The sequence below is a fragment of the Arabidopsis thaliana genome, chromosome 5 (genome assembly GCF_000001735.4).
Source record: "Arabidopsis thaliana chromosome 5, partial sequence".
NCBI lineage: Eukaryota > Viridiplantae > Streptophyta > Magnoliopsida > Brassicales > Brassicaceae > Arabidopsis > Arabidopsis thaliana.
The window spans coordinates 23,066,174-23,080,453 of record NC_003076.8 but is presented as its reverse complement, the minus strand read 5'-3'; the positions used below and the strand labels follow the sequence as shown (position 1 = coordinate 23,080,453).

Below are 14,280 nucleotides of genomic sequence, written 5' to 3'. Positions count from 1 at the left end.
ATTTCAAGGGGTTGACATTAATAAAGATATATAATTCATTTTGAATAAAATGTGCAAATAGCGAATTTAGAAGTGATTTTATTGACTAGTAATTGTTTTTTTAAAGGGTTAAGAAGAAGTTTCATTGGATTGATTAATTTAATTGATAATTATGTGGTGCTTGTTCTTAGATTCTGTATGTGATGCAACGAACATATACTTGTTCTCTGTTCTTGTTAATATTAGATTAATGATTAAAGACGGCACACTAACCACTTGTAGTTTCACTAATCCAAAATTAGCAGTTTCTTGTTTATAAATAATGTGTATAGATTATTGAGTAATTTGCACTTAGGAACACGAAAGTGATCATATTTAAAATAAATGGCAATCGTAAACAATATAAGCGAAATAAATTGATAAAAATTAAAAGCATGTGTTGAACATTTTTACTCTTGTTGATTTAAACATTTCTCGGTCACTAACCACAAAACAAAGACTGATTTTTTTCTTTTCGTTTCCATCTCCATTTCGATCACTCCTTAGATTCTATACATGTTTGTTTCCAACTTCCTAGTAACCCACATACCATTCTTTGATCGATTATTCAGATAAATCAACATATATATACACAAACCTAAGAGTTGATAAGTAAATCATACTTTGAGATAGGTTTTTATCATGGTTGCTCCGGTTGGATCAGAGATGAGATGATTGATGAGACCTTTTCTCAAATTGTTTGGTGAAATGACGAACATGTATAAAGCAAAGAGAACGAGATCTCCTGATGTTAATGTTGATCCTAGAAACCCTTGCCACATCCTGAGTAAGTGAAAAGAAGAATCAATTTTCTTGTTTACAGTAACATTGTTATGAATCACGAATCAGTGTCTTGCTTACCATTTTGGAAGGCGGAAGAAAGTACGGAAGAAGCTTCTAATGCCTTCGGTATCGAATTGAACTATGAGTGCAAGACCAAAGAGAAAGAATGCTCTCTGTCTTTTCCTTTCTGGTGGCCATAAAGTATCCCAAGCTGCCAAAAAATAGAAAATCACAAGTTTTAAAAGTTTCTCATTGTGTGAAAGAACAGCATAGTTAACTTTGTGGTTTATATAGAGCTCACCTTGTCTTGAAATATTACTGTTGATCTGTTTGGTAGTCTCTTCTCTTAGTATCTCTGCGATGACTGATGCATATTTTGGAGCTTCAGACAAAGATCTCACAACTGAATAGCCTGTTTAATTGGGGGAAAGCTAAGTCAGAGATGGTACAGATTCAAGATGTGAATAAAAGTACATCGGGTCAAGGCTTCTTGCTCTTACTACCTGTTGCGGGATGTACCATGCTAGCGGCAGCACCAAAGGCGAGATTCTTTTGTTCGGTGTTTGGCAAGGAACCACCAACTGGGATATAGGACCACTCCTACAGTTTTATATTAAACGAATTAAAAAAGCAAATAAGAAGTTTCTATGTTGATATAGGACCACCAATTCTTACCTCTTCGTAAGTCTTTAGAATTCGAATTCCGAGTGTATCTAATCTTAACATGAGCTTCGTTTTTAGCAAATCAAAGGGCATGACATCTTTTGAGGCCAAACATGTCTCCTGAAAGGATTTCCAGCTGATGAGCAACAGACTTATCACAATAACGATTTAACTAGAAGGAGAGAGAAACACCAAAGAGAACCTCGAAGAAGAGTCTTGACTTTGTCATAGGCATGGCGTACAGAAACGTTGGATACTCAGCTTCTAAGCTCCGAACTTTCTCGTTAGTATAATCTCTGTAATCCATGAAAACCATTTGATCTGGATCATATGGACTATTTTCCACCTGAAGATTTCAAATAGAAAAACAGTCTCAATGAACAATGATTCCTCCATATAGTTATTGCTGTGGAATATCATATTCAAATTATACCTCAACCTCCACGCCGTATGCAGTTTGCACACAGACTCTAGGTCCACCAACTTCGTATTGCAAGAGCTTTCCCGAAGCTGCTCCAGAAGCAACAGTGGCAAGCCTGCATTTGCTAGAAGTCAGAACCTTTTCGTAGTGGTAAAACCAGAATAGTACTAGCTGACTTGTTACCTGCAGGGAATGACGTTATTGTCGTCACAAGCAACAAGTCTAAGGCCATCAGAAGCTTCTGTTATGCTGTCAACTTTCGAGCTAAGGTACGAGACACCTGACTCGACACACCTAGAAGACATTAATAACAAATTATGTATTTAAAACAGTTCAAAGTCATGCAAAAATAACTAGAGAAAAAGCCTCTCAAGATATGCATAGTGGAACCATACTTTACCTCCTCAAAAGCTCCTCATGGAGCAAACGTCGACTAACTCTTCCATAAGCACGGCCAATGGTAATAGGCTTGTCATCATCCAGATACACAATAGTCTCTCTCCAAACATGCTCAATACATTTTTGCAGCCCAAGATCTTCAACAGTAACAATAAACAACATGTTAAACACAGACCATGAAGATAGTGACTAAAACAATGGATCATTGAGATTTTTACCATTGAATTCATCTTCCCAAACACCGTAATTGTTAGTAAAAGGAAGATCTGGACCAATGAGTCCAACTTTTAATCCAAGCTTAGCTGATTCTGCAGCCAAGGCTAAACCAGCAGGACCACAACCAATAACCACTAGATCCAAAGCACCATCACCAATTGATATAGGAGGCAACTACAAAAATCCACAATCAAATCCATAAATACACAACGAATAGTGGTTTGTTTTCTTCATAAACAAGGCAAGGGACATTGAAACAGACCTTATCAACAAGCTTAGACTGTTCATCCATATCTTTGTTCTGCTGCATTTGAACAAATAGAATCTCAGAACCACCAGCTTTCACAAAATCTTCTTCGTCAGCGAAATCTTCTCTCACCGCTACACAACTCTCACTACCGGAACTTCCGCCGCCGCTAGCTCTGACACTACACAAACCGAAACGAATATTCCTATAGCTGTATCTCTTAACCACTGGAAATTTCCTTCGACAACTCCATGACGGAAATGTTGAAACCGCCATTGCTGCGAAATTCCTAGCCCCAACACACTCCATTTTCCTCCTCCAAATAATTTCGAATACAGCGAGAAGACTTACACCATTGTTATATTGTTCTATCAAGGTATAGCAAGCAGAAAGAGGAATCTAATTATTTCCTTTTGTAATATTTGGAAAAAAATCTCAAAATCGAAAATTTCTCAAAATGACTTGGAAGAGCCATAAAGACGAGAGGACGATAACAAGGATAGACCACTGCTTCGATTCTGCAACGTGTAATTTTCTTATTGGGGGAACAACCCATGTAAGGTCCTTTTTGTGAAAACGCGTGTAAGAACTGGATTGGTGCGTGCGATTTAAAAGTAGCCTAATAAACGACAAGTTAGGAAACGTAGCGACCTAGTTCGGCTATAACAGGCTTTAGTACAAAAAACAACTTCTACGATAGATGGGCCGTAGCTACTTCTTGGACCTAAAAATGCAGTCCATTGAAACTCGCACACGTCTAGTGTTGACTTTACTTCTCAGGGTCAACTCTCTCAGAGAACACAAGTGAAACTAAAAGCAAAATCCAAAATTGCATTGCCAAAATAATTAAACTCAGTTTCAGTAAACCATGGGAGAAGTAGTTCAGACTGAAGAAAAAAAAAGAGAGACAAATTTCAAGTTTGTTGATACCATCAAATCAAGTTGTTGAGCTTATAAGAGAACAAGCCCGAGTTCCGCTGGCTTCAAGGCACTTTTCAAACGGTAATTGTAGAGATAGTAATGAAGTTGTCCATCTCCTGGCCCAAACTTCAGTTCTTTCAAGAAACTCTCATTGTGCATCACATCCAACGCGTTGAACACATCGAAACCCTTTTGCTTTGAGACAATTAGCGCATCATTCATCAGCTGAAGAAACGAGGTCTGTGTGGCCACATTGTAGTAAGAATACGCAGCTTTCAATGTAGTGTAGTTCGGGTTACCGAGGATGGTTGAAGGGAGAGTGTAGAAGCTGCAGAAGTCAGTGACATCGTGAGTTTCAGGGCTTTCTACTAGGTAACTGTCCACGACATCTTCTCTTGGGAGTAGCCAATGCTCGACATCATTCTCATCAAAGTCAGTCGCGACTCCAAACTGGCTGAGGTAGTTCCTAAGCAACCGTGTAACAGCAGGGACATCGCGTGGTTCCATTTTCCTGAATCCAGGAGTGATCGGTGCATCTGGTAACTTGTAGAGTTTGATGGTTCTGCTCATTGTCATTCTCGCACCAAGCCTTGAAAACCCAACATCAATTAGCTTCTTCGGGTTCAATGACCTGTGCCAGTATTGACAGGTGGTGATTGGTGTAGGAAGGATAACTCCTGCAGTATAAGCTGCTTGCCATATGTTCTCCAAGTGAACCCTTCTAGTCACCTCCTTGATCATGACAGGAGCGAGCCTCTTAGACCTGAGCTTCTTGTGAACACACAAGAAATTGATCTCTGCCATTTTAACAACCTCATCACGCACCCTGATTCTTGCTGGCACGCCGCTGATGAAAGCAACGAGTTTCTTCGAAGTCTTGGCTCGAACTCCAATATGCCAGCTCTGGTAATAACCCGGTGGACGTAGTGCCCACCTTAGAAACTCCTTGGAGTAATTGAACCTGAACATATTCTCATCATCCTCAACATAGTTGTTCTTGAGAAGGTTGTATACCTCTGAACACATATCATCAGAGTTCATATCACATGTCGTCCACTCGTAAACAGAAGGAAGGTTGTACGGCTCTTGCTTAACCTCAGATAATGGAGTTGCAGGCTCAATCGGACCTTCAGGCAAACTCGTATCCCCAATATCCTTAAACTGCCCAACAGGTTGAGTCTCCCAGAACTTATGAGTCTTTGCCTCTGACATTGAATCCTGGAACCTTCGAACTATGGTTTCCAGCGAAGTATCATCCTTCACCAATGGATTAGCTTCAACAATTTGATCTGCTTTCTGTTCTACAGAGCCAGGTGGTGAATTGTTATCTGCCATTTCCTACAATTACAAAACTTATAGAGCTAAGTTCGAGAAAACAACAGATCAACATCGAGCAAATCGCCAAATGCATTTCTAAATACGTCTTTGTAAACACTTCCAAAATGTCACATCCATAAATCACCATAAGCCAATTTCCACCGAGAACGAACTCAATACACAAAACCAAGGTTAAATCTAGCTTACAGATCAAATTCAAGTTCTTAGGTTACGCGTGAACTTAACAGGGGAAAAATAAAGTGATTACACTAAGGACCGATCAGATCTTACGATAAATCAAAATCAAACGAAAAGCTGAAGATTCTTAAGACTCACCGATTATGCGCGAACAGAAGAATCCGTAGATCCTCGCACCGATAACAGATCCTTGAATAGAGAAGTAACAGATCTCTGGAACGATTTATCGGATCCGAGTTACCAGATTCGAGATTTAGGGTTCCAGAACAAGTAAACTCTTCTGAGAGGAGAAAGAATAAGGAAAAAGACGAAGGGCGTCATGTGTGAAGTAATGGATAAAATCTTAATACTTCATGTGTATTGCATTTTGCCCCCTTTATATTACTTCTTCTATTAATTTGACCCCGTTTTTTCATTCCATCACTATGCAGTGAACGAAAATAACATGAACAATTTCTACTGAAGAAGACATTTTCAGTATTACTAAAAAACTATATATACGATGTTCCAATTCCAAACACTGAATTTAATTTCCCTCCGCAGTAAAAGAACCAGATGAATAAAAATTAGAAAAAACCAAAGCAAACAAAAAAAAATCAGCAAATTTTCTCGTTTCTCCAATATAGAGTCGAAAGCAAATAAAAAGCTCTGAACAAATACGACAACTTTGCTAAGCGATGGATGGATGATGTATCAGTGGTGGTGAAACCTTTCGTCGGAGACTTGGAGAGTCTCAATGCCTTTGATAGCAGAATCGTAATGTTTTCTGGTGGAAGAAGATCTCTTCCCTTCCGGCGTTGTAACTACCGGAGAGTTTCTTAAACCGGCGCCGGTTCGGCATCTCTGTAGCTCCTCTGACGTTACTCTCCTCGATGATCCTGCTGATTGTGCAAACAGTGACGAGCTTGGCATCTGTTACATCAAAACACATCAAATTGTTTGTTACTTATACACGCAACAGATCCATTCACTTATACACGCAAAATTCAGAGCCATTTAAAAATACATGTCAACGATGTTCCAATTCCAAATACTGAATTCAAATATGTACTTATTTTGCTTTAAATCCATTTGTTTTATTTGAAAGTTGAGACTTACCTTGTAAGAAAGTGGAAACTGGAAACTAGTTTAGTTTAATCCTATTATATGAAGCTTGAATATACGACATAATATAAGAACCCTTTTTTGAATTGAGATTTCCCATTCTCAAGTTCCTAAAATGTTACTTTTTCCAAATAAATAATAAAATTCGAAATAAAAACTGAAAGTTTTAAGTTGTTTTCTCTGCAAATTTAATACGATTTCGGTTTTTTGGGTGTTTTTATTTCTCGGGGAAGATTACTAACTTCAGATTCACATTCAAAACGTGATTGCTACCATATGCTAACGAAAAAGTTTCAAACAAAAAAGATTTGGTTTTACACTTTAAATCTAGAGATATAGAGTTTTAGATTTGCTAAAGCAGTGTTTGTTCGTGTAGAGAGAGATAGAGAACAAGGAAACAGAGCAATATTGTCATACCATTGGGCCTCTAGATGACAAGTTGCCAGAGTTTTCAAGAGCTCCTGACATTCTCCTTCGTGACGAATCCATTGGTGGTCTTCCTCCTTCTTCCTCGCCTTCAAACAAACAAACAAAACTTTCAACTTTCAAAGTTTTAAACATTTGATAAGTTCAAGAGCTCATCATTTTAAACAAATTCACCTCCGTATCTATCGATGCTGGTTAGTCCGGGAGGCAAACCCGCACTGGTTCCAACCGCAGGACTTACTAGGCCACGGGATGGAGGAGCGGTTAGCTGTGACTGTTGATATTTCAATATGGTCCAGTCAAAGACATAATCGAATTGAAACCCTGCAAAACAGTCTAGTGTTAGAAAGCGCAGATTTGGGAAAGAAAATATGTGGGAGGGATAGAAGAAAAGCTTCAAAACCTTCGCGGATAAAGAGGTCCCGGAATATTCTTTTGAGGTAACCGTAATCTGGTTTATCATCAAACCGAAGCGATCGGCAGTAGTGGAAGTACGATGCGAATTCGGATGGGTAACCACGGCACAAGGACTGGAGGAAAATGAGCAATTTGTAAGCAAAAAAATGTAGAAGTTTGAAATAAAGAATCAAACTTTGTGATTGAGACTTTACCTCAATTGATGTAGAGACTTTCTTTTCACTGATTCTCTCATACTTTTGTTTCTTGGTTCCAGCTTTAAGTCCTTGCCATGGAAGACTAAAAAAGAAACCATGAGACATATTTTAATAAAGTATGAGAAGAACGAAGTGAAACCACAAGTCATGCAGGTAATAATACTCACCTTCCTTTAAGGAAATACATGAGAATGTAACCAAGAGATTCTAGGTCATCCCTTCGGCTTTGCTCTAGATGTTCAAAACGGACAGAGAAAACAGATTAACATATGCATAGTCTTCAGAGTATTAAAAACGAAAATCTTCTGTCAAGCTTACCAATTCCCAAGTGAGTGTTCATACTAGCATATCTTGCAGTTCCAGTCAGATTCTTATTTTCTCTGCCAAAAAAGGTCATGATGGAAGAATTTAGTATTGTACGCTGGAAGAAGAAACACGGACTGGTTACAAATCTGTTGTCTCACCTGTAGGGAATGTGCTGGTGGGTAGTATTATCCCGGTATTTCTTTGCAAGACCAAAGTCGATGATGTGTACCTTTATAAATAAAAAAGTGTCATTTTTGAGATCACTCGAAAGCTAAATGAGAACAAAATCGAAAATATAGGTGAAGGAAACCTGGTTTGCGCGCCTTCCTAAACCCATAAGAAAATTGTCTGGCTTAAGATCTCGGTGAAGGAAAGATTTCGAATGGAAATACTCAACACGGTTGATCTGAACATAAACAGATTTGATCAGTAGACTAATCTAAGGAAAAGGAGTCACATATAAACAGAAGAAGAGATCTACCATTTGATCTGCGAGCATGAGGACAGACTTCAAGGAAAGTTTCCTGCTACAGAAATTGAACAAGTCTTCAAGACTAGGCCCAAGTAAATCCATCACCAGAGTATTGTAGTCACCTTCAACACCAAACCACTTGATATTTGGAACACCAGCTGCCATTATTAAAGAATCATAAGAGATTAAGAACATGGTTATGAAAGAGCTAATAGAAAGAAAAAAACAAAGGACAAAAAGAATGTTTATCAGAAATGAATATTTACTTCCTCCCTGTAGAATTCTGTATAACTTGGATTCATAGAGCAGCTGAGGATGTTTCGTCTTCACATTTTCCTGCCAATAAGATAGAAAAATTACTCTCAGTATTGCACCAAAGGCCTTGTAGCACCATAAATATGAAAGAAGCTTTGATGGACAAGTGAAGATTGGACTTTTGTACCAAATTATCATCAATGTTGATCTAATTCAAGTAACTCAATAAATGTTTTTAAGCTCTAACCAATGTCAAAATCTAACTTCAGAAGTTAATCCATCATCCATCTCTTTATATAGTAAACAAACTACATTGTCTCTATCTGCAATAAAAACCTTCACATAACACAAAAACAAAGTTTGCAGGAAGAAACTCACAAGCTTGATTGCAACTTCTTCATTCGTTTGAATATGAGTACCTAAACAAACAACATTCCAAGGACAAAGTTAGGAATGTAGAATACTCTAACTTACAATTTCAAAACAAAATCAATTGAAGAAAAGACGAACCAAGATAGATCTCTCCAAATGAACCGCTTCCAATTTTCCGGCCGAGACGATATTTGTTTCCCACACGAGGCTCCATCGATAATCACCAATTCAGAAATCCAAAACCCTAAAAACTATAATAATCTCTCTCAACCCAAACGCCGACTCTAAAGGAGAAAATTTTAATTCTCTTTCCCCAAAAAAAAACCCAACAAATTTGTGCTCTCCAAAAAGAACCCTTTAATCCACCGGAATCAGCAACGCAAACCCAAAACAGAAATCAACAAAAACGAAATTAATCTGCAAAATTAGGGTTGGAACAAAGACCCAATAGTCATCTTCATTCTTCCAACTCCTCCTCTCTCACGATCTGGAACAAAAGATTCGTAATGTCGATTCTCTTCTAGCTTTATCTTTCTCTCTCTCTGTCTCTTCACGCGAATTGAAAAAACGAGGATAAAAATTAAAAAAGGTTAAGCTTTGATGAAGGAAGGAAGAGAATGAAGGTGTTTCTCAAAGTTTGGGTCTTTTCCTTTTCTTTCTTCTCTCCTCTTTCCTTTTTTCTCTTTCCTTACAGGTAACTATTATTCCTCAGCTTACACGGTTCCACATATCCCGGTTTTATTAAACCGAAATCCGGTTAAATAAATAACTATAAATCGTTTCAAATTTTCAAACTAATACGTTATGTTAAACTTAAACCCAATATCAATCACTTATTATCACCATACTTAAATTTCATCAACTCATATTAATTACGTATCATAACGATTTTTTAATTTTCCGGTTTAGTTCGGTATTTTGGAATTTGGACTTATAACACGCGTAGAGTTTTAAATTATTTTTAAAAGTTAAAAAAATGTGAGAAAATTGGGATTGGCTACGAGTAAGAAATGCGTCACCAAGCGTGAGAGCTACGCGTGCCGTTGGTGAGCGGTAAAGATCGTTTGGCACGTGACTTCCATCCATCATTATGAGTCAAATATACTCAAACGTAATCCCCACGTGACTTCATTCTTTTAGTTTTGTCTCGGTATTTTGACTTTACTAGTCTAAATTCTTAATCATAAATTGTACGAGGAGGAAAATTAAATATTTGTAACTTTGGACAGTCGAAATAAATAACTGTTTTCTATTATGAAATAGTCATTCATTATTTTAAGTGGATTTTATTATAATTGATTGAAGAAAATAATGATATCGAAGGTACAAAGTAAATAAAAGGTTACAAACCTCAAAAACATAAAAATACATGTAAAATTAAATTATTTTAAATAAAAATGAGTACAAGTTATACTCTAAATAAAGAATCGCCCAATACTATTAGGGGAGTGAAAAAAAAAAGGAATATTCAAAAATTTTGAAATAATTTAATTGATCAGATTAGGAAAATTGGTAAAATTAGTGCCTTGGGCTTGGAAGACCCATGCAAGATAGTCTAGGAGAGACACGAATCTTTGGGCTGGGTCTTGGCGATGGTATTGGGCCAAATAATCCCATTGTTCCGTTGACTACACGAGGAGAAAGGTTGACTTGTTCAAGCGCCCGCGTCTGCAGATCCATTGGGTAGTCCCGCACACACCCGATCCTTGGACCGTTTCCTGTACTCCACTTGCATGAAAATCGTTTCTGTTCATCTGAACCGTCCGATTTCGCCACCATCATCGACGGCTTAGTGCTTCCATCATTATTGACCAGATGATCATCGTCGTCAATCGCATTCATCTACAACACAATTAATTACGAAAGTTTATTAAAATATAGCAAAGAAATAAATAATAAAATGCGGGATTAGAGATTTAATTAGCTTAATCACCTTGACATTAGTGAGATTCACGTGGTTTTCTCTTAAGAAACAGATAAATTCTCTGAAATTCTCTTCCGTCGGAAGATAATGACCACTGTACGGCCACACAGCTTTTACAACTCCATCGTGTGAAACAATTCTACCGGCGGCGGTAATCGCGGCGCCGGAGAGAAAGCTCGAGTGTTGAAACCGACCTTTCTGTTTCTGACCAATGTACAGTTTTCTTGTCGTGCTCAACACAAAGATCCATTTGGTTCCTTCAGTAGTCTCCACAAGGCTCTTGGTTTGTCTGCTGACTAACTTCCCATCTTCCACGACCACTTCGTAAGCTTGTCTCTCTTTCTGTTAGTCAAAAACCAGAACTAAAATCGGTTTTCTTTTACCAACCGGAAATAACCGAAGACCATGTGTACATACCGGACCAAGGTAAGTGATGCATTGACGCTGAAGAAGAGTTCTTGAACATTTGTTGAGATTTACTTCCTTGCCATCTCCAATGTCTAACCTTTAGTATCATTCAGAAGGTTTGCTATCAAAATCAGCTCCATTTACTAAGGAACATTCGAAATCAAAATTTGACTAAGTTTGTGTAAAATTTACCAGAAGAAAAATGGCTGAGTACTCTCACTTTCTGACCAGACATCATAGTATAAGTGTAAGTTATGCCCGTACCTATGTCGTGGATCAATCTGTAATAATAATTTTTTAAAATCATTACTATAAATCAAAGGAATATGTATACATTAAAGTAAAATAAATAAAAGCCTAAACTTACGGCTTCTAACCAATGTCGCAATGCTAATTTTTGTGCTTTATCATCTTTCAACAATCCTTTCCCCACCTATCAAGCATATCAAACTATTTTATTAACCAAAGTAAGAATTAATGATGATAATGTATGACTAGTGAATAATTAATTATTACCTTTGCTGCTTTTGTTCCAGCTCTTGCCCACCTTGATACAGCAGACTCTGGTTTATCATTGGTTTTGTTCGGTTCTAACTTTGCCAATTCCAATTCTTTCCACCTAAACCAAACACACCACTTAAGTATAATTTTCATATCAACATTGGGTTAAAATGTATAAAACTGAAATTCAAACGTACCATAATTCTTCAACAACAACTGCACAGTCAGCAAGATTTCTACGCGTTCGATAACTCTTGTAAACCTTTTGTAACGTAACGGCGGCAGCGTCTAGCTCCGTGGACGGTCTCGGAGACCAAAATGGCGTCGGTGCTGGTAAACTTAACGCCGTTAAGTTACCCCTGTTCCTTCGTTTCGGAGACGAGCCTCTTTCGTCTTCTTCTTCTCCTCCTCTGTTTTCCACTTGGACTAGACTCGTGAACGAGAGACTCCGATCAAGAATCATGTTATCTGGTTTAGGACCCTTCAAGTTTATACCTTTTCTCGTTTTCACCCCGCAATTTCCATCTCTGTAATTGTTCCTCTGATCGACCAAATCTTTGAACGATAAAGTCTTCTCAAGATACATGTTTACTGGGGTTTTGCGAATTCTTGGTGTTTCGCACTCTTGTGAATCTTTCTTGAAACTGTTGTCTCTTTGTAAGTAACCAAAAGATAAAGCCATTAAAGCTACCTTTAAAATTAAAAAGAAAAGATTCAGACATGGGATGAAGAAAGAAAAATGGTTTTAAATCCAAAGATTGAGGAAGGTACTTACACTGATTACGATCTGAAGAAGTTTCGTCGAATGTTTTAGGAAAACAGAAACACTTATTAAAGACAATAAGAAGAATTATGGTTATGGTTATGTCTCTTCTTTGCTCATCTGTCGTCTCTATATATATATTAATGAGAATATATTTATGAATGTTTTTTAGATTTTTTTTTCCGTGAGAACAAAATTGGGATTGGACCTTAAGATACGCAGTGAAGATTTTTCTTCGAGTCTTGTTGATTCAAAGGTTTTACGTTTTCCTCGGATTTAAAACCATAAAAAATCAAACCACACGAGCTCTTGATTTTCATATTTCAATGTTTAGATTTATTTGTTAATTTTTCCAATACATACTAGCGTGTGGGGCAACTTTGAATACGTCGTCGTAGGAATTATATTATCGGTACTCATTACTTATTTAAGTTTTGATAACACTATTAGGAGTTGCATACACATATATACAATCTCACTGTACATATGTGTGTGACCGTGTTGTTGATCTACGCACGGCGTTACGTCCGGAGCGTGTGGGGACATCATTGCATACGTCGTCGTTTTTTATTACTAGCTTATATGCATTTCATATTTTTAATCCCGATGATTATTTAGGTTTTTATTATTCGGTCAACGGATTCATTCTATATCTATCTTCGATAACGAGTACTAGTATAATCAAATTCTCTTGGGTTGTGCGCTTTTCTTATTGAATCAAGAAACCTATCAAATTTACAAGAACAACACAATCATATGTTAAGAATACAGCTAAATATGTGACGGTAATACCAAAGTATATTGATTTCATGTCCTATACAATAAGTTAATGAGTATATATATATATATATATATATATATATCATTTTATGTCCAAAGTATATAACATTGTTACTAGTAAACAAAAACTTGTAAAATAAATCTCGGCTTGGTTAGAGGGTTTCACATCAAATCAGATATATAACATTCGAGTTTGGTGAGTGCGGGTCACTAAAATTTAAATAATATCCTCACGATTATGATAGTGCAAAGCCAATATGATTAAGAAAAGCTGAAAAGGTTTGATTAAATTGATATTCAGTGGTCCATACATATTTTTAAATTCAATTAAAAACATAAATATTACTAGCATGATTTATGATGGTCAAAGAAAGCAACCATATATGTATGTGATTAAGACATCATATTAAAGAGCACCAAAACCGGTTCGGGGTGTTGAGGTGTAATTGTGTAAATGCGGAGTCAACCAATTGTGGTCAAGTCTTTTTACTTTTGGGTTTTCTCAAAAGAGTTTCTTCTTCTTGTTTTCTACTAAATTGTGCAGCGTACGTGTTAGTTCAAAGCTGTTGGTCTATTTGTCTCACTTGTTCTCCTTTTACACGACACAAAATGACACGTTTGTGTTAATATATTACTACCAAGATTACACTTATACAAAATCAACATTTTTTGTTAACTAGTTGTCATATGATCGTTAAAGTTTATCTTTAACCCAAAATATATAATCGGAATGCTAATACCGCAGTCGTCACAAATGGACTAAAAACGTTTCACAAATTTGTACATATTAATACTAATCAATACTATTAAAACTAAAAAGAATATGTTAGTTTGAACGTTTTTGATTCGAGAATAATTAATTAGTGATTGTTATATTCAAGAAAAACAATCAAATAATTTTTTAATTACCAATATATTTTGAATAGCTAAAATAACAATACTGTATGTACGTTATAGTTAGAGAACTACACATATACAATTTGATTTCTTCGTGGGCATTGAGAAGACTCTAGTTCTTCTTCTTTTTTTTAGAAGACTCTACTTGAGCCGTAAGAAAAGGGTTTTGGATATAAATTTATGCATACCCTTTTACCAAGTAAAACATCCATCCCCTCCCAGATAATGGATTAAAATTTTAAAACTAATAACTTTGGTCAACAAATAAGACCGTA

General features: G+C 36.7%; 4 protein-coding genes across 4 annotated transcripts; all 4 read right to left on the bottom strand.

Annotated features, from left to right (window-relative positions):
- Positions 1–357: 357 nt before the first annotated feature.
- Positions 358–3,334, bottom strand: LUT2 (Lycopene beta/epsilon cyclase protein). Its single transcript, NM_125085.5, has 11 exons — positions 2,763–3,334; positions 2,503–2,674; positions 2,286–2,421; positions 2,069–2,179; positions 1,898–2,000; positions 1,667–1,810; positions 1,477–1,584; positions 1,305–1,401; positions 1,103–1,213; positions 880–1,012; positions 358–801 (listed from the first exon to the last, which is right to left on the bottom strand). The coding sequence occupies exons 1-11, from the start codon at positions 3,054–3,056 to the stop codon at positions 636–638; spliced, it is 1,575 nt and encodes a 524-aa protein (NP_200513.1). The 5' UTR covers positions 3,057–3,334; the 3' UTR covers positions 358–635.
- Positions 3,261–5,587, bottom strand: NMT1 (myristoyl-CoA:protein N-myristoyltransferase). Its single transcript, NM_125084.3, has 2 exons — positions 5,322–5,587; positions 3,261–5,006 (listed from the first exon to the last, which is right to left on the bottom strand). Exon 2 carries the CDS (start codon positions 5,001–5,003, stop codon positions 3,699–3,701), a length of 1,305 nt encoding a protein of 434 aa, NP_568846.1. The 5' UTR covers positions 5,004–5,006; positions 5,322–5,587; the 3' UTR covers positions 3,261–3,698.
- Positions 5,588–5,610: 23 nt separating this feature from the next.
- Positions 5,611–9,426, bottom strand: ckl12 (casein kinase I-like 12). The gene is made up of 13 exons (NM_148142.3): positions 8,871–9,426; positions 8,739–8,779; positions 8,372–8,441; positions 8,115–8,263; positions 7,944–8,039; positions 7,792–7,862; positions 7,646–7,707; positions 7,495–7,558; positions 7,325–7,409; positions 7,117–7,243; positions 6,888–7,037; positions 6,705–6,802; positions 5,611–6,095 (listed from the first exon to the last, which is right to left on the bottom strand). The coding sequence occupies exons 1-13, from the start codon at positions 8,944–8,946 to the stop codon at positions 5,877–5,879; spliced, it is 1,308 nt and encodes a 435-aa protein (NP_680447.1). The 5' UTR covers positions 8,947–9,426; the 3' UTR covers positions 5,611–5,876.
- A 596-nt stretch (positions 9,427–10,022) lies between these two features.
- Positions 10,023–12,626, bottom strand: AT5G57010 (calmodulin-binding family protein). Its single transcript, NM_125083.3, has 8 exons — positions 12,341–12,626; positions 11,763–12,256; positions 11,581–11,683; positions 11,432–11,497; positions 11,257–11,345; positions 11,074–11,161; positions 10,666–10,998; positions 10,023–10,574 (listed from the first exon to the last, which is right to left on the bottom strand). The coding sequence occupies exons 2-8, from the start codon at positions 12,245–12,247 to the stop codon at positions 10,251–10,253; spliced, it is 1,488 nt and encodes a 495-aa protein (NP_200511.1). The 5' UTR covers positions 12,248–12,256; positions 12,341–12,626; the 3' UTR covers positions 10,023–10,250.
- Positions 12,627–14,280: the final 1,654 nt, after the last annotated feature.